Source organism: Phyllobates terribilis, unplaced genomic scaffold, assembly GCF_046119375.1.
Source record: "Phyllobates terribilis strain yellow unplaced genomic scaffold, ASM4611937v1 Scaffold_4__5_contigs__length_816908805, whole genome shotgun sequence".
Taxonomy (NCBI): domain Eukaryota; kingdom Metazoa; phylum Chordata; class Amphibia; order Anura; family Dendrobatidae; genus Phyllobates; species Phyllobates terribilis.
In genome coordinates, this window is record NW_027362764.1 from 693,179,929 (window position 1) to 693,203,412 (window position 23,484).

A 23,484-nucleotide genomic window follows, 5' to 3' on the forward strand; every position below is an offset into this window, starting at 1 on the left:
ATGCAGGACCTCCTGATAGGCCAGTCCCGGAAGGCCAAGAACCAGAAGCCGCCCTTCAAATGGGAGGAGTTAGAAGAAGAGTCCTTCCGCCAGCTGAAGATGGCCCTCACGGGGGATGAAATCCTGGCGTACCCTGATTACAGCCAGCCCTTTATCCTCTACACCGACGCAAGTAACATCGGGCTAGGAGCCGTACTGTCCCAGATCCAGCAGGGGAAATAACGAGTAATCGCTTACGCCAGTCGAAAACTGTGACCCACCGAAAGAAACCCTGAGAATTACAGCTCATTTAAGCTAGAGTTCCTGGCAGTGGTGTGGGCAGTCACCGAACGCTTTAAGCACTACCTCGCTTCTTCCCGGTTCACCGTGTACACGGATAACAACCCGTTGACACACCTGGACACGGCAAGACTCGGTGCCCTAGAGCAGAGATGGATGGCCCGTCTGTCCAACTACGAGTTCACAATCAAATACCGGGCAGGACGCTCCAATACCAAAGCGGACGCCCTGTCCAGGATGCCAAACCTACCGGACGTAGGAGAAGATCCAGAGGGACTGGAAGAAGTCGAACTCCCCGCGTTCCACCGTCATGGGACTATCCAGTATTCCCATCGGGTAAGGAGTAAGCAAGCCGCTACGTTTAACCCCTTGCCTCACTACAACTGGGAGGAAACGCAAGACAGTGACCCTGCCGTCCGACTGGTGAAGGAGATGCTGACTCGGCCAGAGGCTCGCCTTGACCCAGACGCTCCGGAGGCAGCCAAACAACTGTGGGCTGAGAAGAGTCGACTGTTCCTTTACAAGGGGAAGTTGTGCCGCAGAATGGTTAACTCCCGGACGCATGAACTAATCTGGCAAGTAGTGGTGCCACGAAGAGACGCAGCCATGGTGATGGAGGCATACCACGACGGGGCTGGACACTTCGGATGGAAGAAGCTGGAGTTCCTGCTGCGCGGGCGGTTCCACTGGGTAGGCATGAGGGGAACCATCGAGAGGTGGTGCAGAGACTGTGGCCCGTGCAACCTAAGAAGGAAGGACCGTGCCAGCCAGAAGACCCCCCTTCAGTCCATCGTCACCAAGCAGCCGTTGGAACTGGTAGCCTTGGATCATGTAAAACTGACCCCAAGCAGAAGTGGCTACGTCTACGCGTTAACCATTGTGGATCATTACTCCCGGTTCTTGGTTGTCGTCCCCGTTAAGGACTTAACAGCTCAAACAGCAGCTAGAGCCTTCCAGCAGCACTTCTGCCGTCCACACGGGTACCCGGACCAAGTGCTGACGGACCAGGGACCTGCCTTTGAAGCGGAGGTCTTCCAGGAATTCTGCAATCTGTATGGCTGCCGGAAGATAAGGACGACACCCTATCATCCGCAAACTAATGGACTTTGTGAGAAAATGAACCAGGTGGTAATGGATCTTCTGAAAACGTTGCCCCTGGAAGAACGCAGTCTGTGGCCTGAGAAGCTGCCCGACCTGGTGGACCTATACAACTACATCCCTGTAGGTTCCACCAACTGTACCCCGGCTTACCTAATGAGGGCAAGGCCTGGTAAGCTACCTGTTGACCTGGAGATGGGAGTCCTGACACCCGAGGACACTTCACCGGAAGCAGACTGGGACACAGAGAGGCAGCAGCAGTACCGGAACGTACAGGAGAGCGTGGAGCGAAGTCTCTGTCTCGCTAGGGAAAGACAAGAGAAAACTTACAACCAGTATGCTCCCGCTGTTCCCCTGGTACCCGGAGAGCAGGTCTTGAAGAGGAAGAGACGGCTCCACAAGTTGGACGACCAGTGGGAGAAGGACCCGTACACCGTACTGCCCTCAAGCCACGACAACCCAAAGGTTTGTACCATCAGTAAAGACGGAGGGGAAACCACAGCCATTGTATCCCGGGATCACCTGAAGAAGTGTCCCGAACAGCTACGGAACCCAGAAGGAGAGCAAGAAGACCCTCGACCCGTAGAGGAAAGGGAAGATATGGTTAGTACTGTGCTCGGAGACTTCCCTCGGTCCTGGACTCAAGTCAATGGTGCAGTTGTGGTACCCGTCCTCACGTTCCTCCAACCAGCATCCCAAGTGCCTACGGAGCAACAGGTAGAGCTGGAAGAGCAGCCGGTCCAGGAGGCAGCAGACTCCACACAAGCAGAACAGGAGGATCAACCCTCTGCTCATAGTGAGCCTGCCATACCCCTAGTGAGCCAAAGAGCCCGTAGACAGCTGCCCAGTTTACCCTTGACAGCTACTACACCCTGTAGTTCAGGGCCAGACAGTCAACTCCGTAGGTCCACTAGGGCCACTAGAGGCCAGTTACCCGCACGTTGGAGGATTTGAAGTGTTTAAATTGTTTTATTTGTGGTCACCTGTCTGTTACTTGTAAATAATTATGTGTTTCTAGTTATTTTTAGGAGTCCTTGGTGGATTTACCGGGAATCCTTGTACAATTGGTTGGAGCGTAACCTAGGAATGGACTAAAGACTGTTAAGGACTCGGGGCAGGACAGACCCCTACCTGGTTACGTCTCCCTGTTTTGGTGAAATGGACACCTTGCTTTTCTTCAAAACTGCACCCGGTTGCGGACACGCCGTAACCATCTTTATGTGTTTTTCTTATTGTATTATTATTGTTTATACCTTGTTATGTTTTTTCTAAAAATATGTTTAGTCCCGGAGTACTAAATTTCACTAGGGGGGAATGTGGCACCCCAGGGGTCTGGTTTCCACAGTAACAGCAATGTTATGTCTGAGAGCAGGTGGGAGGTCTCTTGGTCAGGGATCCTATGCATGCCACACCTCCTGCCCAGTCCTGGGAGGGGAAGAACTTCCCCTATATAAACCTAGGGCTGAGGCAGGGTTAGTGTGTAGAGAAGAAGTAGAGACAGAGAAGAGCAGCAGATATAGGAAAAGAACATCAGGAGCTCTGTGGGAGCAGTGCTATAAGGAGTCAGGGGCTGGCAGCTGCAGAGCTCGCCCTGACTGAGAAGCTATCACCGGACCCGGAGTCCGAGGCTGTGGGGACTAATCTTTACCAAGCAGTAGAAACCGCCCGGCAGGGGATTTCAGGTCCTCTGGCCAAGAAACCCGAAGGCACGGTCACACGCGTGGGACCAGCACTGCCGTCGTGTAGCGGACGCCACTAGAAGGCCCCGAGTCACCGGCCATACGGGTGAGCACCACACGGTACACTCAGGGACGTGGGCTACTTATACCCGCCTCTAGCAAGGTAGCCAGAAGAGTACAGTCAGTTTGGGAGGCCTACAACTCCGCCTGGCCAGGGGAGATCCCATCTGCTCAAGGACTGACCAGGCCCCGATCGCTAGCCAGTACTCTGGGAGGGTCTATCTTTATCACCAGTAAAGACCCTGAACTACACCGCATAGTCTCTGAGTGATTCCTGCTACCCCCATCATCCATGTCGGCTGCCCTGAGGCCATACCCCTCCCGTTGGGGGTGATACTATCACGCTGCACAATCCTACCACCGGCCTCAGCGGTCTGCCCTGCAGCGGCAGCTCCTTCGCTGCATTCAACGGGTGGCGTAGTCGTCCAACATCTACCGCTAATACAACGCCACTTAGTCTGACTCCCTGGGCACGGACCGGGTCACTGCCACGAGACTACAATCCTCAACAGATCCGGCTCCGGGTAAGCTCCTGCATGCGCAACGCTGTGCGACACAGGCCCAGGGGTGCGTCAATTACTTATTGACTGACCCTCGTATAATATCTATATATGCGTATTTGCTGCGTTTCAATGTAATCAATAGGTGCAAAATCGTGCCGGAGTCGCGCCGCGGCGGGTACTTGGGTCGGGAGAGGAGGCTGCTACTTCTCTCATCCGACTGCTGCTCTGGCTGATAACAGGGAGAGCAATGTGGATGGGAGAACAGCAGTCTGCTCCTCCCAGTCTGCATGCCAGCGGCAGTTAAGAATAAAAAAGTAAGAATTAAAAAAACAACAACAAAAAAAAAACTTCACACTCACCTGTCCGGAGGCCCCCAGTGTTGTCCTCTGCGATGTCGTCTCTTCGGCGGCTCACAGTACACTGCGGGGCGTAAGCTCTCGCCCCGCCGTGTACTTCCAGGACCTGCGGTGAGGTTACTGATCACCTGATGGTCGCGTGACCTTATAGACACCCTCCATTACTGACCTGGGCTTCATGTCAGCCGCCAATACAAGGCTGACGTGAACCCCAACCCCATTACCTCCTGCCACCGCTACAGTGCAGTGTGGAAGAGTAAGGCTTAGCGCCAGATTTGGCGCATCTTATGGATGCACCATTTCTGGGACTGCTGAAGGGTGATATTAATAGCCGCGGAGGGGGCTAGTATTCATGACCCCTACCATGGTTATTAATATCAGCCCGCAGCTGTCTAGTTTAGCCTTTGCTGGATCGATTTTATAGGGGGACCTCCACATAAAAATTTTTCTGGGGTCCCCCTGTAATCTAGCCAGTAAAGGCTAAACAAACAGCTGTGGGCTGATATTAATAGCCATGGAACATTGTTGGCTAATGGCCCCTCACGTGTCTAATAATATCATCCGCCAGCAGTCGGCTTTCCCTCTGCTGGTTATAAAAATGACGCGGGAGCCCACGCCAATTTTTTTATTTTATTTTAGGTTTTGTGCCCATAATTCAGACATAGCACCGCTTTGGACGCAAATTTTTGCTGCGTCCAAAACATTGCATTCTATAGAACGCAGGTAAATCCACATGTGTTCACTTAACCATGCAGATTTACCACATTCAATACTTTTTAGTGGTCAAATTTCTGTTGTGGAGACTAGCGACTCCACAAGTAAATTTGACGTGCTGCAGTCCTGAAAGACGCGCCGCATGTCAGTGTCCGCGAGTGATTCGCAGCCTCTGATGCACGCATAGTGGACATGGGATTTCTAGAGATCCCATCCACTATGCTGTAACATCTGGATGCTGCGGGTTTGACGCTGTATATACATGCAGCGTTAAACCTGCAGCGGCTCCTGATTGTGGCCACGTACCCAAACTCACCCGCAGCATGTCAACTTCTGTAGCGGACACGCTAGTCTCTTCTGCAGATGTTGACTGATTGAAGTGTCATTATATGCAGTGGATTCACATTTACCGACAACAAAAGTGCGGCATTAGAACTCCGCGTTTTGGACACAACATAAATACGTTGTGTCCAAAGCGCTGCTGAGTGCTGATTGGGGGATGTAGTGGCTAAGAACCAGCTGTGAGATGTTAATTATGGCCAGGGAAAATGTTTGCCTAGTGCACATTCCCAGGCTAAAAAAAAAGCTCACAGCAGTCGCATTAATTAAGGGAATATAAATGCTCATGAAGATTGGGTGAATGGGAGTAGCTGACACCCAGCTCTTTTGTTTGGTGATGTCAAGGTGTCAATCAGACCTTTTCATGACCAAACAAAATAAAGAAAACACACACAGTATAAACCCTTTATTTGAAATACTACAGACCCATTCTTTAATCATTTAAATGTATCAATATACTCACCCTAGTTCTTATGGTAATTCAAGGTCTTAAGCAATGTCCCATCAACTTTATTTAGCTCCAAAAATCATTCATTAATGCTCAAAAACGCTTCAAAAAATGCATGTAAAAACTGCATGTGTTTTTTTCTGGCAAGGAGAGACAAAAACGCTCAGGAAATTTCTACTTCAAATCTGCATCGTGGGCACATACCCTAAAAATGGGTAGTCCAAATTCCATCCATGTGGAACTTAATAAAATTGGCTGATCAATACCATATTAGACAAATATATGGAATAAATATCTACCTGAGTGATGGGTTTCGCTTCCAGCTCAAACATTTCTTTCAGCAGATAAATCATTCTCTGAAATGACGAATCGCTGTATTCAAATCGATCTCCAAAAATAATTGAGCAGATGACATTGCTGATGGCATTAGTAATCACCATAAAAGGATCAAAGGGACGTCCTGAGAACAGACAACCAAAATAGGAACAGTTCTACATTGTATTTTATGCTTCATTTCTCTTTTATTTAGATTTAGTACATTAATTGATACTAATAGCTAGAATAAAAAAAAGTTTGTAGTTTTAGGTACCGTCATTGGCCTGAAAAGCCGAGCAGAGGTAGCCAGCTTCTTCTTGTATATGCTCCTCCATAGATTTCTTTCCCATGCCAAAATTTCTCAAAGTGTATAGGGTAAATCGTCTTTGTTCCTTCCAATGTTGACCGTAGCCAGTGAATGCAATCCCTGGGGAAGAACATCTGTACATCAGAAGGTGCCATTGAGCTCACAAGAGAGGAGCACTGACTGCACATGCCCCTTATTGCATTACATGACATTCTTTATTTTAAGAAATGTCTCCTTTATTAGATAGAGAAGAAGGAATGTGATAAAGTAATATAATAAATCAAAATCATATGCAGATAGCACCATAAAATCCACGGGCAGGGGGTGAGGTGTAAGGTTGGCAGGACATGTTTCAAGTGCCGGATTCCTCATGTTCATAAAGGGTTAAAGCTGTTTCAGGGTATTTGTCCCTCAACATTGAAGAGCAAGGGTTTGATGGTGGAAATGTAGACCCAGATGGATGTTTCAAGGATTTGCCCCTTATAATAGAAAAACATAAATTGGGGCAGTACCCCAAAACAGCTGCCTGCAAATGAGTATCTGCCTTGGCAAAGATGCCTAATTATGTTAGACTAGATGGTGGCCCGATTCTAACGCATCGGGTATTCTAGAATATGTATGCGTCCGACCGGGCGCAATCAGCAAAGCGGTGTTTAAATTTGGCGGCAATATCGGAGATTGGCCGCGGGCGGCGGCCGCGACCAATCAGCGAACCGTGTTAGTGAGAACTGGAGAGCGTGTTTAAATTTGGCACCAAAATTGCTGATTAGTCGCGACAAATCAGCAGAGCGGTTTTTAAATTTAGCGCCAATACTGCTGATTGGTCGCGACCGCCGACCGCGACCAATCAGCAGAGCGATGCAGAGCGTTGTTTAAATTTGGCACCAATCTCGCTGATTGGTCGCGGCTGGCGGCCGCAACCAATCAGCAAAGCGGTGTTTAAATTTTGCGTCAAAATCGCTGATTGGTCGCGGGCGGCATCCGCGACCAATCAGCGAACGTGTTAGTGAGGACTGGAGAGCGTGTTTAAATTTGGCACCAAAATCGCTGATTAGTCGCGACCGCGACCAATCAGCAGAGCGATGCAGAACGGTGTTTAAATTTGGCGGCAAAATCGCTGATTAGTCGCGGCTGACGGCCGCGACCAATCAGCAGAGCATTGTTTAAATTTGGCACCAAAATCGCTGATTGGTCGCGGCCGCCGGCCGCGACCAATCAGCAGAGCGGGGTTTAAATTTTGCCCCAATACTGCTGATTGGTCGCGGCCAGCGACCGCGAGCAATCAGCAGAGCGTTGTTTAAATTTGGCACAAAAAACGAACATTGGTCGCGGCCGGTGGTTGCGACCAATCAGCAGAGTGAGGTTTAAATTTGGCGCCAATACTGCTGACTGGTCAAGGCCGACAACCGCGACCAATCAGCAGAGCGGGGTTTAAATTTTGCGCCAATACTGCTGATTGATCTCGGCCAGCGACCGCGATCAATCAGCAGAGCGTTGTTTAAATTTGGCACAAAAAACGAACATTGGTCGCGGCCGGTGGTTGCGACCAATCAGCAGAGTGAGGTTTAAATTTGGCGCCAATACTGCTGACTGGTCAAGGCCGACAACCGCGACCAATCAGCAGAGCGGGGTTTAAATTTTGCGCCAATACTGCTGATTGATCTCGGCCAGCGACCGCGATCAATCAGCAGAGCATTGCTTAAATTTGGCGCCAATCTCGTTGATTGGTCGCGGCTGGCGTCCGCGACCAATTAGCATAGCAGTGTTTAAATGTGGCGGCAAGATCGGTGATTGGTCGCGGGCAGCGGCCGCGACCAATCAGCAGAGCGGTGTTTAACTTGAGCGCCAAGATCAATGATTGGTCGTGCTCTCCGCACGCGACCAATCAGCGAATCGTATTGGTGAGGAGCGGGGAGCGGAATCGTATTAGTGAGGACCGGGGAGCGCCGCTGCCTGTGCGGATACTTCTGCTGCGAGAACCCGGGACATGAGCGGGCGCTCGGAGCAGAAGTATCCCGACCTGCAGCGCCGCTCCCCGGTCCTCCCTTCTCACCCTAGCCGCTGATGTCCCCACAGTATCCGCATGGTGTTACAAAGGTCCGGACATTTGTGTTAAAAATCGCTGATTGGTCGCTGGCGCTTCCCGCGACCAATCACCGATTTGGGCGCCAAATTAAAATATCGGCCGCGACCAATCACTGATCTTGGCTCCACATTTAAACACCGCTGTGCTGATTGGTCGCCGACGTTGGGCGCGACCAATCACCGATTTTGGCGCCACATTTAAATAGCGTCCGCGACCAATCCGCACAGCGGTGTTTAAATGTGGAGCCAAGATCGGTGATTGGTCGCGGCCGATATTTGAATGTGGCGCGCAAATCGGTGCTTGGTCGCGGGCAGCGTCCGCGACCAATCAGCACCGTAGTGTTTAACTTTTGCGGCAAGATCCGTGATTGGTCGCGGGCCAAGATAGCGACCAATCACCGATTTGTGCGGCACATTTAAATAGCGGCCGCGACCAATTGGATGTCAGCGCCGCTCCCCGGTCCTCCCTTCACACCCTAGCCGCATGGATGTCAGCGGCGCTGCCTGTGCGGATACTTCCGCTCCGAGAACCCGGGACATGAGCGGGCGCTCGGAGCAGAAGTATCCTGACCCGCAGCGCCGCTCCCCGATTGTCCCTTCACACCCTAGCCACTGATCTCCCCACAGTATCCGCATGGTGTTACAAAGTTCCGGACATTTGTGTTAAAAATCGCTGATTGGTCGCTGGTGGACCTTTGTAACACCATGCGGATACTGTGGGGACATCAGCGGCTAGGGTGTGAAGGGAGGACCGGGGAGCGGCGCTGCGGGGCGGGATACTTCTGCTCCGAGCGCCCGCTCATGTCCCGGGTTCTCGGAGCGGAAGTATCCGCACAGGCAGCGCCGCTGACATCCAATTGGTCGCGGCCGCTATTTAAATCTGCCGCACAAATCACTGATCTTGGCGCCAAAGTTAAACACTATTGTGCTGATTAGTCGCAGACGCTGACCGCGACCAATCACCGATTTGGGCGCCAAATTTAAATTTCGGCCGCGACCAATCACCGATCTTGGCTCCACATTTAAACACCGCTGTGCTGATTGGTCGGGGCCGATATTTAAATGTGGCGCCCAAATCGGTGATTGGTCACGGGCGGCGTCGCCGACCAATCAGCACAGCGGTGTTTAAGTTTTGCGCTAAGATCAGAGATTGGTCGGGTCCGAAGACCATGACCAATCATCGAATCGTCTTGGTGAGGACCGGGGAGCGGCGCTGCCTGTGCGGCTACTTACGCTGCGAGAACCCGGGACATAGCGGGCGCTCGCAGCAGAAGTATCCCGACCCGCAGCGCCGCCGGCGGTCCTTCCGCTGCTACCGGCCGGGAGATAAGAACCTCGCGGCGCTCATCTCCCGGTTGCATCGCCGCTGAGCTCCGTCCCGCAGTTGAGCCGCTAACGGCCGCCATCTTTTTTCAGAAATCCCGCGGCGCTGATTGGCCGCTGCCGGACCAATGAGCGACGTGGGATTTCCTGGACAGACAGACACACAGACAGACAGACGGGATAAGACGATTATATATATAGATGGCTCAATAAAGGATCGGTCATTGATTTTATAGTATAGATAGAGCACCAGATGGAGTAGTTAAAATACACCCCAACAAAGTAGCAGGCCAAGCCATATGGGCTGGTTCCTCACACAGTGGGGTGCAGACAAACTCACGGGAGACAGCAGTTCATGGTCAACTTCTCTGTAGAAGGGAAGAATCAGAAATATCTGTCCTCTATTAAGGAGTGTGTGTAAGGGTGGTGGACTGGATTTTTGCATTTCCACCCCTGAAGACACCAATCACATCATGTGTACCAAGTCTTGTGTCTTTTTATATATTATGTCATGTGCAGTGTAATATGTATAGTGTATAAGTAATGTAAAGGTAATGCATAATGTTAAGAATGTACAGTGTAAGATGTGATAATATAAGATAGGTAGTATAGGATAGGCACAGTGCACTGTTTAGGTGTTGTGACTAGTTTAGGTAGTGACACTAGGGTAAATTAGGAGTTTATGTTTGGGACAAGCCCATAGTGGGAGGGGATTAGTGTAGCGTGAAGTGACTGCTTCCTGTATGTACAGTGGTGTGAAAAAGTGTTTGCCCCCTACCTGATTTCTTATTCTTTTGCATATTTGTCACACTTATTTCAGATCACAAAACAAATGTAAATATTAGACAAAGATAACACAAAATGCAGTTTTTAAATGAAGGTCTTTATTTTTAAGAGAAAAATGAATAGTGCTATCATATTCCACAGCACTTTACAGACATCATTACTGTTCTCATTGGAGTTCACAAGCTACAGTCCCCATCAGTATATCTTTGGAGTGTGGGAGGAAACCCAAGCAAACATGGGGAGAACATACAAACTCCTTGCGGATATTGTTCTTGGCGGATTTTGAACCCAGGACCCCAGTGCTGCAAAGATACCATGCTAGAAAACAGAGGTCTTTATACTCTTTGTATGCTTTGGGGTGCATACTATGAGGATCATTATAATATATATGGGGCTGGGAGAAAAGGAGGACAGTACCTTGTGTAATATACTCTGGGTAAGGATTAGGGTAGTCAAAAGGCTGCTTTCCTTAGGCAAGGAATACAATCGCATGTGTCCCCACACACGGGGTAGTAATGGGGTTTCCACTGCTGCAGCCCGGTGTACAGTTGTAGAATCCCTAATCAGGGACTAAAGAGCTGGACATGCATCAGCAGAGCTAGTAGAAATATGGTATTCTCAAAATACCTTGAGGTCATTGCTGAATACCCAAATGAAATGTCTGAAGGCAACATACTGTGGGTGACGCGCCCCCTGGGCCGTGGGGTACTCTGTAGCCAGGCCGGTCCTGTATTGGGGTAGTCAATGACAGTGAACCGGTCTGTGGCCCAGGGGGGTCAAATAAAGAACAGTCAATTGGGGAAATAAAGATTTGGGGATAATGTTCGAGACGCCACCAGTTGTATGCGGCTATAGGGGGCCACCGCTGCGGTGCAGATCCACTGGGGCTGATGGTGACGCAGCAAAGATAGTTCAGCTCTCCACGGGCAGAGCTAAGCTCCAGGGCAGTATATGGAGATCTGAAAAGGTAGATGCTGTCGGCAGGGACAGTGTAGTGCAGGGCTGAGGGCGCAGATAATGACCAGACAACACATTAATGGCGGTTTCCTCTACCTTTACTTGAGGTTTGACGGTGCAGACCGGGGCACTGGTAACAGGTGGTGATGGATATCCGGGCAGCCTAGAAGCAATTTGGGGATCCACCTCGCCAGGTGGAGTTACAGGCCTTCCCTCTGCGCAAACTTCTGTGGCCCTGCGGCTTAAAGCTATGCTGCGGCCCTAGTTCCTGAACAATCATTAAATCCTCACCCGTATGGCAGGCAGCTTGAGCCCTTTTCAGGTGTCGCTCCTTCGTGGCGGCGCCAGGCCTAGTATGCTACTGAGCCGCCACGCGTTTGGTGGGGCCGGGAGACCTGCAGTCTCCTACCCTCTGGATTTAGTTGTCGGGACTTTAGTATCCGAACAACCACGGACTCCGGTGTCCTGTTTCTTGCGCTTTTCTCTGGAGAGAGCTTGGTCACAGCTCCCTTCCCCAGGTTCTCCTCGTCGCTCTCCTGTCTCCAACTGACTTTTCTAAATCCCGCCTCCAGGCTCCAGTTTGAAGGGGAAGCTCCCCTGAAACCGGGTTAGAGCTCCCCCTTCTGGTCTGGGGCCAGGAAATGTGTTAGATGCTAGTGTCACCTGATAAGGGGACCCCTCCTTGCTTCTAGGCATGGCATCACCCCCGGTGAGGGAGGCAATGCCAATGTGGCATCCAGACTCCTGGGGTGCCACATGGGCACATTATACTGTGTGGAGGATGCACTGTGAGGGCAACATACTGTGGGCATATTATACTGTGTGGAGGATGCACTGTGAGGGCAACATACTGTGGGCATATTATACTGTGTGGAGGATGCACTGTGAGGGCAACATACTGTGGGCATATTATACTGTGTGGAGGATGCACTGTGAGGGCAACATACTGTGGGCATATTATACTGTGTGGAGGATGCACTGTGAGGGCAACATACTGTGGGCATATTATACTGTGTGGAGGATGCACTGTGAGGGCAACATACTGTGGGCATATTATACTGTGTGGAGGATGCACTGTGAGGGCAACATACTGTGGGCATATTATACTGTTTGGGGGATGCACCGTGAGGGCAAAATACTGTGAGTAACGGCATCATACTGTGTGGCTTGGGGTGTCATCCTTTATGAGGGTTATAAATGTGGTACGATTGTGGGTGTGAATACTAAGGGACTTCACTCTGGACACTATTTCGGTGTGGGACCTCAAACGGAACTGGGTTGGATTAGGGGTGTCAATTAGTGTCCCCTTTCCAGTCCTCAAAATGGGATGGCTGGATCCTGACATTGACCCTACATTACTTGCGCCGGGATATTCTTGTGTCATGCTGACAGTATTTTACTGAGGTAACATGTAAATAATGAAGCAGTGATCTAATGCATAAGGAAATATATCTATGACCTTGAACTGTGATCTGCAAAATATCAGGATGACATAATGTTTATTGTTTCAGGTGTGTGGCTTCCATCCTGAATTATGAAATAAGAAATGACCATGAGGTAATGGTTATACTTTATTCCTTCAGTCATAAGTATTTAAGAAGCCAAGTCTGTTCTGTTGAATGTTATATTGGGAGAGAAGGCAGATCAATAAGAATATTCGATCACGCTGCGTTTGTAGAGCCGCTACGTCATCCTTAGTGAAGCTTTGCAATTAATTGTTAGATAATTTGACTTTACCCAGTTTTGCTTTGCAAAATCTAAAATGAAAACCACTTCTTGCTGATTGCAGACTGTAAATAAGTTTGCTCGTTGCTCTGTATGGGTCTTTCTTATGTTTAGTTTTCTGAAGTGCTGCAAGCCCAATAGTAACAACGTCAAGAGGAAGCAGTAAAATGTTAGCCAATTTGTGGAAAATGGGTTGAACCGTTTCTGAAGTCTGAACAGTTTTTCTAGTAGTTAAATAGAAAATAATAATACAGATAGATTATATGGCAACCAGCAGCGTAGCTAGCGCGGGGACCCCACTCCTGACCACAGCTACCCATCATGTACAGTGCAGCATCAGCTCAGACGGTGGCCTGCTGCTTCTCTGAGAGGACAGCAGGCATAGACTAACAAGTACAGGATAGTTTCAATGCTGGCTCCACCTGCTTCCAGTAATGCAAGGGAACAATTACGTGTTCCTCCAGCAATGCATGGATTTGCGAGTGGAAGGTAGGAAATTCTTCATAGAATGTTAGAGTTGGAAGGGACCTCCAGGGTCATTGTGTCCAATCCCCTGCTCAATGCAGGATTCACTAAACCATCTCAGACAGATGTCTGTCCAGCCTCTGTTTGAAGACTTCTACTGAAGGAGAACTCACCACCTCGTGACAGGCTGTTCCACTCATTGATCATCCTCACTGTCAAAAAATTTTTTTTTGCACTACTTCCTTTCGTGGGCCATAAATCAAACCCATCATTGTGTGTGGAGGACTCATTCAGCTTGGAATCTCCTTTCAGGAACCAGAGGAGGGAAGGAGAAGAGAGCCCCAGAGACAGAAGAAAGAAGGGGAGCCAAAGAGGATGACTGAGAACGGAGCAGGGCATCATTTTAAATTCTTGCTGTCCTAGGCACTTTAAGTGTTCACACTCCCTACTGAAAATTCAGATTAAAAGTGCCCAAACCCTTTAGATAGTCTGATGTATTTGAGAGGAGGTGCAGTACACAGAAACAGCCACTACACAGTGTATCGAGCCATACGGTTCCGGTCCGTAGACTGTTTACATCCAGCTGGAGCCGATAAAAGGTGATTGGTGGGGGTGGCCGATATGGATATGCCATCAATATCATAGTCTGGGATGACCCCTTTAATTTTTCATCCTCCACTGACCCTGCCCCAGTCTACACCGCAAAGCTTCATATGCAGCATGTAAAAAACTGAAAATTGCAGGCTGATTGATGTGAAAACTACAATGTTTCAAGATTTTTGCAATATAAATCTAAATAAAAAAAAAATATATTTTTTAAAAAGACATTTACAATAAATAACAGGTTTTTTTTTTTAATCAAAGCAGAAGTCATTTTTAGTTAAACTTTTCTTTTAATATCCAGTGTGGATCAACACCACTCAGGGTCTACTAAGAAATAAGAAGCCCCTGAAAGACTGATCATATGACCAGGGAGTCATTTTACAATGGAAATTATTAGGAAGAGTCTTTCAAGCATTTTATGGGTATTTGCACAGTGAGTTTTTTTTCAGGAGGTTTTGGGGCAAAAACCAAAGTGAAACTCTTAAAAGCCTCTTCAAAAATACAAAACTCCAAAAAAAAAACTGAGCGATATTTCAGGGTTTTTTTTTTTGGAATGGACCAGCTCAAAAAGACTCCTCAAAAACTGAATGTGCACTTACCCTAATGCTGCCAACTGAGCCAATAAGGGACAGCATGTCTTGTAACTCAGCCGCACCCCTCGTTCACCTATACAACCTACCCATCCCCCAGTAGCCTGAGATTTACATCCAACCAGAGCTGATGAAAGGTGATGGATGGGGGTGCCAGATATTGATAGGTCATCAATATCATAATCTGGCATGACCACTTTAATTCTTCATCCTCTGCTGACCCTGCCTCAGTCTAAACAGTAAAGCTTCATATGCAGCATGTAGAAAACTGAAAATGCAGGCTTATTGTTTGTGGTCTGATTGCCTACGTGAAAACTACAACATTTCAAGATTTTTGCAACATAAATAATCTAAATAAGAAAAAAAAAAATAAAATAAATTTTTTTGTATAATATATATACATACACACACATACAGTACATACATACACATTATATATATATATATATATATATATATATATATATATATATATATATATATATATACATACACATATACATATACAGTGCCTACAAGTAGTATTCAACCCCCTGCAGATTTAGCTGGTTTGATAAGATGCAAATAAATTAGAGCCTTCAAACTGCAAACGAGAGTAGGTTTTATGAACAGAAGCATAAATCTTACAAACCAAAAAGTTATGTTGCTCAGTTGAATTTTATTAAATTTTAAACATAAAAGTGTGGGTCAATTATTATACAACCCCTATGTTTAATATTTTGTGGAATAACCCTTGTTTGCAATTACAGCTAATAATCGTCTTTTATAAGACCTGATCAGGACGGCACAGGTCTGTGGAGTTATCTTGGCCCACTCCTCCATGCAGATCTTCTCCAAGTTATCTAGGTTCTTTGGGTGTCTCATGTAGACTTTATTCTTGAGCTCCTTCCACAAGTTTTCAATTGGGTTAAGGTCAGGAGACTGACTAGGCCACTCCAACACCTTGACTTTTTCCCTCTTGAACCAGGCCTTGGTTTTCTTGGCTGTGTGCTTTGGGTCGTTGTCTTGTTGGAAGATGAAATTACGACCCATCTTAAGATCCTTGATGGAGGAGCGGAGGTTCTTGGCCAAAATCTCCAGGTAGGCCGTGCTATCCATCTTCCCATGGATGCGGACCAGATGGCCAGGCCCCTTGGCTGAGAAACAGCCCCACAGCATGATGCTGCCACCACCATGCTTGACTGTAGGGATGGTATTCTTGGGGTCGTATGCAGTGCCATCCAGTCTCCAAACGTCACGTGTGTGGTTGGCACCAAAGATCTCGATCTTGGTCTCATCAGACCATAGAACCTTGAACCAGTCTGTCTCAGAGTCCTCCAAGTGATCATGAGCAAACTGTAGACGAGCCTTGACATGACGCTTTGAAAGTAAAGGTACCATACAGGCTCGTCTGGAACGGAGACCATTGCGGTGGAGTACGTTACTTATGGTATTGACTGAAACCAATGTCCCCACTGCCATGAGATCTTCCCGGAGCTCCTTCCTTGTTGTCCTTGGGTTAGCCTTGACTCTTCGGACAAGCCTGGCCTCGGCACGGGAGGACACTTTCAAAGGCTGTCCAGGCCGTGGAAGGCTAACAGTAGTTCCATAAGCCTTCCACTTACGGATGATGCTCCCAACAGTGGAGACAGGTAGGCCCAACTCCTTGGAAAGGGTTTTGTACCCCTTGCCAGCCTTGTGACCCTCCACGATCTTGTCTCTGATGGCCTTGGAATGCTCCTTTGTCTTTCCCATGTTGACCATGTCTGAGTGCTGTTCACAAGTTTGGGGAGGGTCTTAAATAGTCAGAAAAGGCTGGCAAAAGAGATCTTTAATCCACACATGTGAAGCTCATTATTCTTGGTGCCTGAACTACTTCTTAATACTTTTGGGGGACCAAACAGAATTCTTGTGGTTTGAGGGGTTGAATAATAAATGACACTCTGAATTAACTTTTAACGTTTTAAAAAAAAAAAAAAAAAAAAAGCAAAAACAAAATTTGCTGCAGTGCATTTCCCACTTCCAGGCTGATCTACAGTACAAATGTCACAATGCCAAGTTAATTCCGCATGTGTCAACCAGCTAAATCTGCAGGGGGTTGAATACTACTTGTAGGCACTGTGTATATATATATATATATATATATATATATATATATATATATATTACTCTAATTCTTTAAAAATAATAATAATATTGCAAATATCTTATTAAATCAGAACTTATTTTTTAGTTAAACATTTCCTTTAGTATCCAGTGTGGTTCAAGTTGGTGACCTCTGCGCCAAAGGCTCAATTCTTTACTATAGATTTATATACAAAGTTAAATCAAACTGGTTTCTCATGTTGTCTAACATGGTCATAAAATCTCCAATAAATTTCCCCGCCCTTTACCCAGACAGATATGAACATGTTTGCATAAAAAAAACAAAAAAACTCATTTTTTACATTAGTGGGTAATTCAATCTATCTTAAGGGAGCAAGATACCACAACGCACTAAACTCGGCTCTGGTTTCTTTTAAATTCACTACAGGATTTATGTTGGATGCAATAGTTTGAAACAATGGCCACTGAATATAGAGTGAAACCAGACAAATTCAACTGAACGCATTGGTCTTTTTATTTAAAGGGAAGATCTGATCTTAAAAGGGGGTCCATCACCCCCAAAACTAAAATTTAACTACTTATACATTCCTATATGGGACTTAGCCCCTGTTGTACAGATTCACTACTGTGGTTTTCCATGAAACAATTTGTTTTTAAAATTACATATGAAAGTGAGGGGTCCTCAGTTCACCCTTGGATGGTCAAGTACTCAGTGCACCGTCCCGCCCTCTCAATTACAATCCTCCGTTTCTCTCCTTATGTTGATTGCCAGCGCCCACTTTGGCACTTTGCCTAATGGTTCATTGACACGTGCGTATAACTCGGACGAGTGCAGTCCAATACAAAAATAAAAAGGGATTGCTGCACTCTGGGCAATGTTATTCAATGGGGCAATGCAGATCTGCATTTTTTCACAGCCGTATTAGTCATGAAACACGTATATTACTTACCAGTAATGTGTTTTTTCGGAATCCATGACGGCACAACGAGAGAGGGGATCCGCCCTTCAAGAACAGGAAACCTTCAAGATAAAAAGGGCGGCGCCTCTCCCCGCTTCAATGGATTACAGAGCATGAGAGGACTCTCCGGTTAGAGCACATAATTTTAATAACTATAACGAATTTCACCCATGTGAACACTCAACACCCACCCACCGGGAGGTGTACACCACAGTGACAGGGAGGGAATATAAAGGTGCCGTCATGGGTTCCAAAAAAACACATTACCGGTAAGTAATATACATGTTTTTCTGTCACCCATGACGGCACAACGAGAGAATTACAGAGAACTAAGTATGTGAGGGAGGGACCACAGCCTGCAGAACCCTTCTCCCAAACGTGAGATCAGAGGAGGCAGAAAGGTCAAGTCTATAGTGGCTATAGAAAGTGGACGGCGATGACCATGTGGCCGCCTTACATATTTGCTCAATGGGCACGTCCGCCCTTTATGCCCAGGAAGCAGCCATGCCCCGAGTAGAGTGGGCTTTCAAATTGTCAGTGGGATCTCTGCCTGAACCCGTGTAGGCCCTCGCAATGGCTTCCCAGATCCACCTTGACAGAGTGCCTTTTGAGACCCTCAATACCTTTCGGGAGCCCTGGAAGGAGATAAAGAGAGACCTATCCTTCCTCCATGAGCTTGTGGATGCTAAATAATGTATAAGGCATCTCCTGACATCCAATGTATGAAACCTTTCCTCCTTGCTATTTTTGGGTTCAGGACAGAAGGATGGTAGGGCTATCTCCTGAGACATATGAAACCTAGAAACCACTTTAGGTAGGAAAGCAGGGTCTGGTCTCAAAACTACCCTATCGTCTAGTACTAGGGTAAAAGGTGGATCTGCCGACAAAGCCTGTAACTCACTAACCCTCCGTGCTGATGTTAAGGCCACCAGAAGTATTGTTTTTAGGGTAAGTAGTTTTATGGACCCTGAGCTAAGGGGCTCAAAGGGAGAACCTGTTAATGCGTTTAGCACCAAGTTTAAATCCCAAGAAGGGACCCTTACAGTAGGGACTGGATTGGCTCTACTACATGCCCTCACGAACCTGGAAATCCACTTGTTACCGGCCAGATTATAACTGTATAAGGCTCCCAAGGCAGAGATTAGGACCTTTAAGGTGCTCACTGCTAGACCCTTTACTAGCCCCTTTTGAAGAAATTCTAAAATGGCTGTAATGGGAACCCCCCCCCCCAGGGAAACTCCCTGAGATGACGACAAAAACTTCTTCCAGACTCTACTGTAGATCTTAGTAGTGATTGGCTTCCTACTCTTTAGAAGAGTAGTGACTAGATTTGATGAGAAACCCCAACCCTCTAGCAACGACCTCTCAAGTTCCAGGCCGCTAAGTGCAATCTTTTCACCTGAGGATGGAATATAGGCCCTTGAGCAAGAAGGTCGGGAATCTCTGGAAGAATCCAGGGGTTCGTGATGGACATGCTTCTTAGCCAGAAAAAACACGGCCTCTTGGGCCAGAAGGGGGCTATGAGAACCACTCGAGCCTGATTCTCCCGAATTTTCCTCAACACCGCTGGAATTAGGCACGTTGGGGGAAAGGCATAGGCCAGAGTGAAATCCCACCTGCACTGGAAGGCGTCTACTACTAGCAGGTTCTCTAAGGGATTCAGTGAGCAGAACTTCTTTGCCTTGCTGTTCTGACGGGTTGCAAACAGGTCGACCTCTGGAGACCCCCACATGGCCACTAGCTGGCGGAAGATCGAGAGATTTAAAGCCCATTCTCCCTGCAATAATGGCCTGCGACTTAGAAAGTCTGCCTTCATGTTGTCCTCTCCTCTGATATGAAGGGCCCTTAACGAAAGAACTTTTCCCTCCACCAGCGAAAATATTCTCCCCGCAACCTGCATTAGTGACCTTGAATGGGTTCCCCCCTGGTGGTTCACATAAGCCACCGCAACCTGGTTGTCGGACAGAATCTTCACGTGATGACCTCCTAGTAGGGGCAAGAAGCTGATCAGTGCTTTCTCTACCGCCCGTAACTCCCACAAATTGGAGGACTCCAGACTCTCCTCCTGTGACCAAGTCCCCTGTATCGGGTGGTTGTCCAAGTGCGCCCCCCACCCCCTGGGGCTGGCGTCCCCTGGTGAATTGGGTAACCCAAGAAACGCCTGTCTGGAACGTGCTGGTCTCCAACCACCAATACAGAGACTGAATCACATTCTGGGGGAGAATTAGCCTGCTTTCTAGATGTCCCCTCAGGATCACTTCGTTTCTTAGTACGTCCCATTGGAACTCTCTTGAATGATATTGGGCCCAGGGTACTGCGGGGATGCAGGAGGTGAGGGATCCCAACAGAGACATTGCCCCCCTGAGAGTCATGACTGGGTCCGCTATTGCTGCTGAAACTAGATTCTTTATTTTCTCCCTCTTTCGGTCGGGGAGGCGGCATTCTTGCAGAATCGAATCCAGCGTAAGGCCTAAAAAGATCTGATTAGTGAGAGGGATCAATCTGGATTTTTCTAGGTTTAAACACCATCCTAAGTCTTCTAAGATGGTGCATACCTGATCGACCTGGCCCAGGCAGTGATTGTATGTTTTGCCCACTATCAGGAAGTCGTCCAGATACGGAATGACCAGTCTGTCTTCCTCCCTGAGATGGGCTGTAACCTCCGCTATCAGTTTTGTGAATATGCGGGGCGCCACTGCCAGTCCGAAGGGAAGCGCTCTGTATTGGAAGTGCTTGACAATTCCCTGCATATTTACGGCTACCCTGAGGTATTTCTGAAAATTGCGATGGATCGGCACATGATAGTATGCGTCCTTTAGGTCCAATACTGCCATGTAGCAGCCGGGAAATAGAAGGGTTATAGCTGATTTTATTGTCTCCATCTTGAATGACGGAATGTTCAGGAACGCATTTAGCCTTCTCAGATTGAGGATGACTCTGTATGAATTGTCCGGCTTTTTTATAAGGAATAAGGGGGAATAAAACCCCCCTCTTTCCTCTTGTGGTGACACCTCTAGCAGGACATTCTTTTGCAGGAGAACTGATATTTCTTCCTCCAGTGCCCGTTGTTCTGGTAGAGAGGATCTTAGGGCAGTCAGAATAAACTTGTCTGGTGAATTCCTCCGAAACTCTAGCTTTAGCCCTGATTTCACTAAATTGAGGATCCACCTACTGAAAGAGATCTTTTCCCAGGCTGGAAGGAAGAGAGAGAGCCTCCCCCCCACCTGGGATAGAGTGTCACTTCGGCGGCTTGCGACTATCCTGGGAGGGCCCGCCAAACAAAAATCCTTTCCCTTTCCTGGAACGATCCTCCCATCTATATTGTTCCCCGGATGCCCTCCTGCGACCAAATTTCTTCCTCCGAAAGGACTGCTTGAAGGATGGGATGGAAGGCTTAGGGAACCCTTTCTTACTGTCCCCCGCATTCTCTAGAATTGAGTCCAGAGAGGTACCAAACAGAAAATCCCCCTCACATGGAAGAGAGCATAGTTTTCCTTTTGCCTGTATGTCCCCTGGGCAACACTTCAGCCAGACCGCTCTACGGCCAGCATTAGACAGGGCCACAGATCTTGCCGCTAGTCTGGCGGAATCTGCCGAAGCGTCTGATAAGAAGGCCGCCGCTCTCTTCAGTACCGGCAGAGAGGCCAGAATGGAGTCCTGTGACTCATTGTTTTTAATCTGGTCCTCTAACCTGTCCAACCATACCATAAGGGACCTCGCTGTACAAGTTGCCGCTATGGCTGGCTTCAATGCCCCCGCCGACGACTCCCAAGTACCCTTAAGGAAGGTATCTACCTTCCGGTCCAGCGGGTCTCTCAGCATCCCCGAGTCCTCAAAAGTGAGGGAAGATCTCCTAGAAGCTTTGGATAGTGCCACATCCAGCTTCGGGGCCTTACTCCAGGAAGCTGTATCCTCCTCACTAAACGGATATTTCCTTTTGTAGGAGGATGGAAGGGGGCCCTTTTTATCCGGCCTATCCCACTCTTTCCTGATAAGACCCTGCACCTTATCATTAACAGGAAAAACTCGTTGTCTCTTGCGATCCAAGGTGCCAAACATAATATCCTGCACTGACTTCTTTGTTTTCTGGTCAACCAACCCCATTGTGGACCTGACGGCTTTTACTAAGCCATCCACACTTTCCAGGGGAAAACAATGACCTGGCCCTGCCCCGCTATCCGAGGAGGAAGAGTCAGTGGAGTCATCCAACATTCCCTCGTCGGACTCAGAGCCTGAAAGTGGGGGTGTTGGCATAATCTTTTGGGCCAATCATTCGTTAGGCCCGGTTCACACAGGGCATATACTCTATGCTTGGACTTCTCTTTACACTTCTTAGGGACATCCTGACCATTACCGTAGGAAGGAAAGGGAGAGAGAGAGACAAAACAGAAAAAGTCTACATTAATACGTCGACTTTCATGTAGCTCACTCACCACCCAGTAAACAAAGACAGGGTACCGGAACTGGAGGCAGGACGGTATCCCATACTTCTCCTCTGGAGACCGCGGAATCATCAACCCTGCTGGAGCTATGCCGGCTGGATCTGGAATCCTTGGCGCTACGTGTCCCAGAACGTCCACTGCTCCTACTCTGCGCTGGACGCTGCTCCTGGGTACGCCTCTGGCGCCGAGGCTGCTGTGGCTGCTCCATCTCCCTGGGCTGCTGCAGCTGCAGCATGGACTGCTGCTCTTGCTGCTGATGCGGTGGGGAGGGCTGCTGTGAGGCCATTACTTACACTGCGCCGCAGCCTGGCCGGTGATCTACCCTTAAGTACCTCCATTGTGCCAGGGAGATCACCGCCGGCGTCCCCGGAGCTTCCGGTACCGCCCCCGCACGGGGGTCAGGAGGTCCCGGCGCACGTCATCGGGGACCGACTTCCGGTTTCGTCATCTCCCGTCGCGCCCCGTGATGTCACATCCGGGACGCGGGGTTGCCGGCCACCATGTTGTGCAGGTGCCGCAAAACCACCGCCCGCACACGGGGAGACCACATGTTGGCGCCCCCCGCGGCGCTTCCAGGATTCATGGGACCGGCCGCAGCAGAGACTGTGCCATGCCAAACCCGACCGACCCCGGCCCAGGTAAGACGATCCTGATTCCTGCTGTCATTCTTGCGCCCGACGAGAAGGAAGGTCCCCCATCAAGGACAGGAAACCACTGAAGCGGGGAGAGGCTCCGCCCTTTTTATCTTGAAGGTTTCCTGTCCTTGAAGGGCGGATCCCCTCTCTCGTTGTGCCGTCATGGGTGACAGAAAAAAAAAAGAATTGCAGCATGCTGCGAATTCACTCCAAAACTGGATGGGTGTGAAAGACAAAAAAATATATATATGCATTTTCATGACTTTGAAAATTGTACATTCACACTGAAGGCATCAAAACTATGAATTAACACATGTAGAATTATATACTTAACAAAAAAGTGTGAAACAACTGAAAATATGTCTTATATTCTAGGTTCTTCAAAGTAGCCACCTTTAGCTTTGATGACTGCTTTGCACACTCTTGCCATTCTCTTGATAAGCTTCAAGAGGTAGTCCGATATTTTTATACGCTTGTGTGACCCAGTCTTACATTCAGTTCTCAGTTCTGCACACATTGACACTGCAGGGGCCGAGAGCACACTTCGTGTTTGTCTAGGTGCGTTCTCATCTTCCTTTCCTGGTTGCAGCGACCGTGGCCGGGCCGAGTAGAGGCAGTTGGCGCCAGAACCTAGACCAGGACAGGTCGTGTGGCTGCTAGGTGGGCTTACAGCCACCATCGCCACATTAGAGCCCAGTAGGGAGGAGATGCCAGAGAAGGCCTGAGCTGAG

The 23,484-nt window shown here is 48.4% G+C and overlaps 1 protein-coding gene across 4 annotated transcripts in view; it reads right to left on the minus strand.

The window, feature by feature from the left end:
- Positions 1-23,484, minus strand: part of LOC141265890 (cytochrome P450 2D17-like) — a 107,667-nt gene that overhangs the window by 22,903 nt on the left and 61,280 nt on the right. For 3 of the 4 annotated variants that reach the window (XM_073679559.1, XM_073679558.1, XM_073679557.1), the window contains exons 3-4: positions 6,066-6,218; positions 5,776-5,936 (exon numbers count right to left, since the gene is read on the minus strand). In XM_073679559.1, the coding sequence (XP_073535660.1) occupies positions 5,776-5,936; positions 6,066-6,218 (314 nt within the window). The remainder of the gene's footprint in view (positions 1-5,775; positions 5,937-6,065; positions 6,219-23,484) is intronic. The other variant, XM_073679560.1, reaches the window with a different exon arrangement.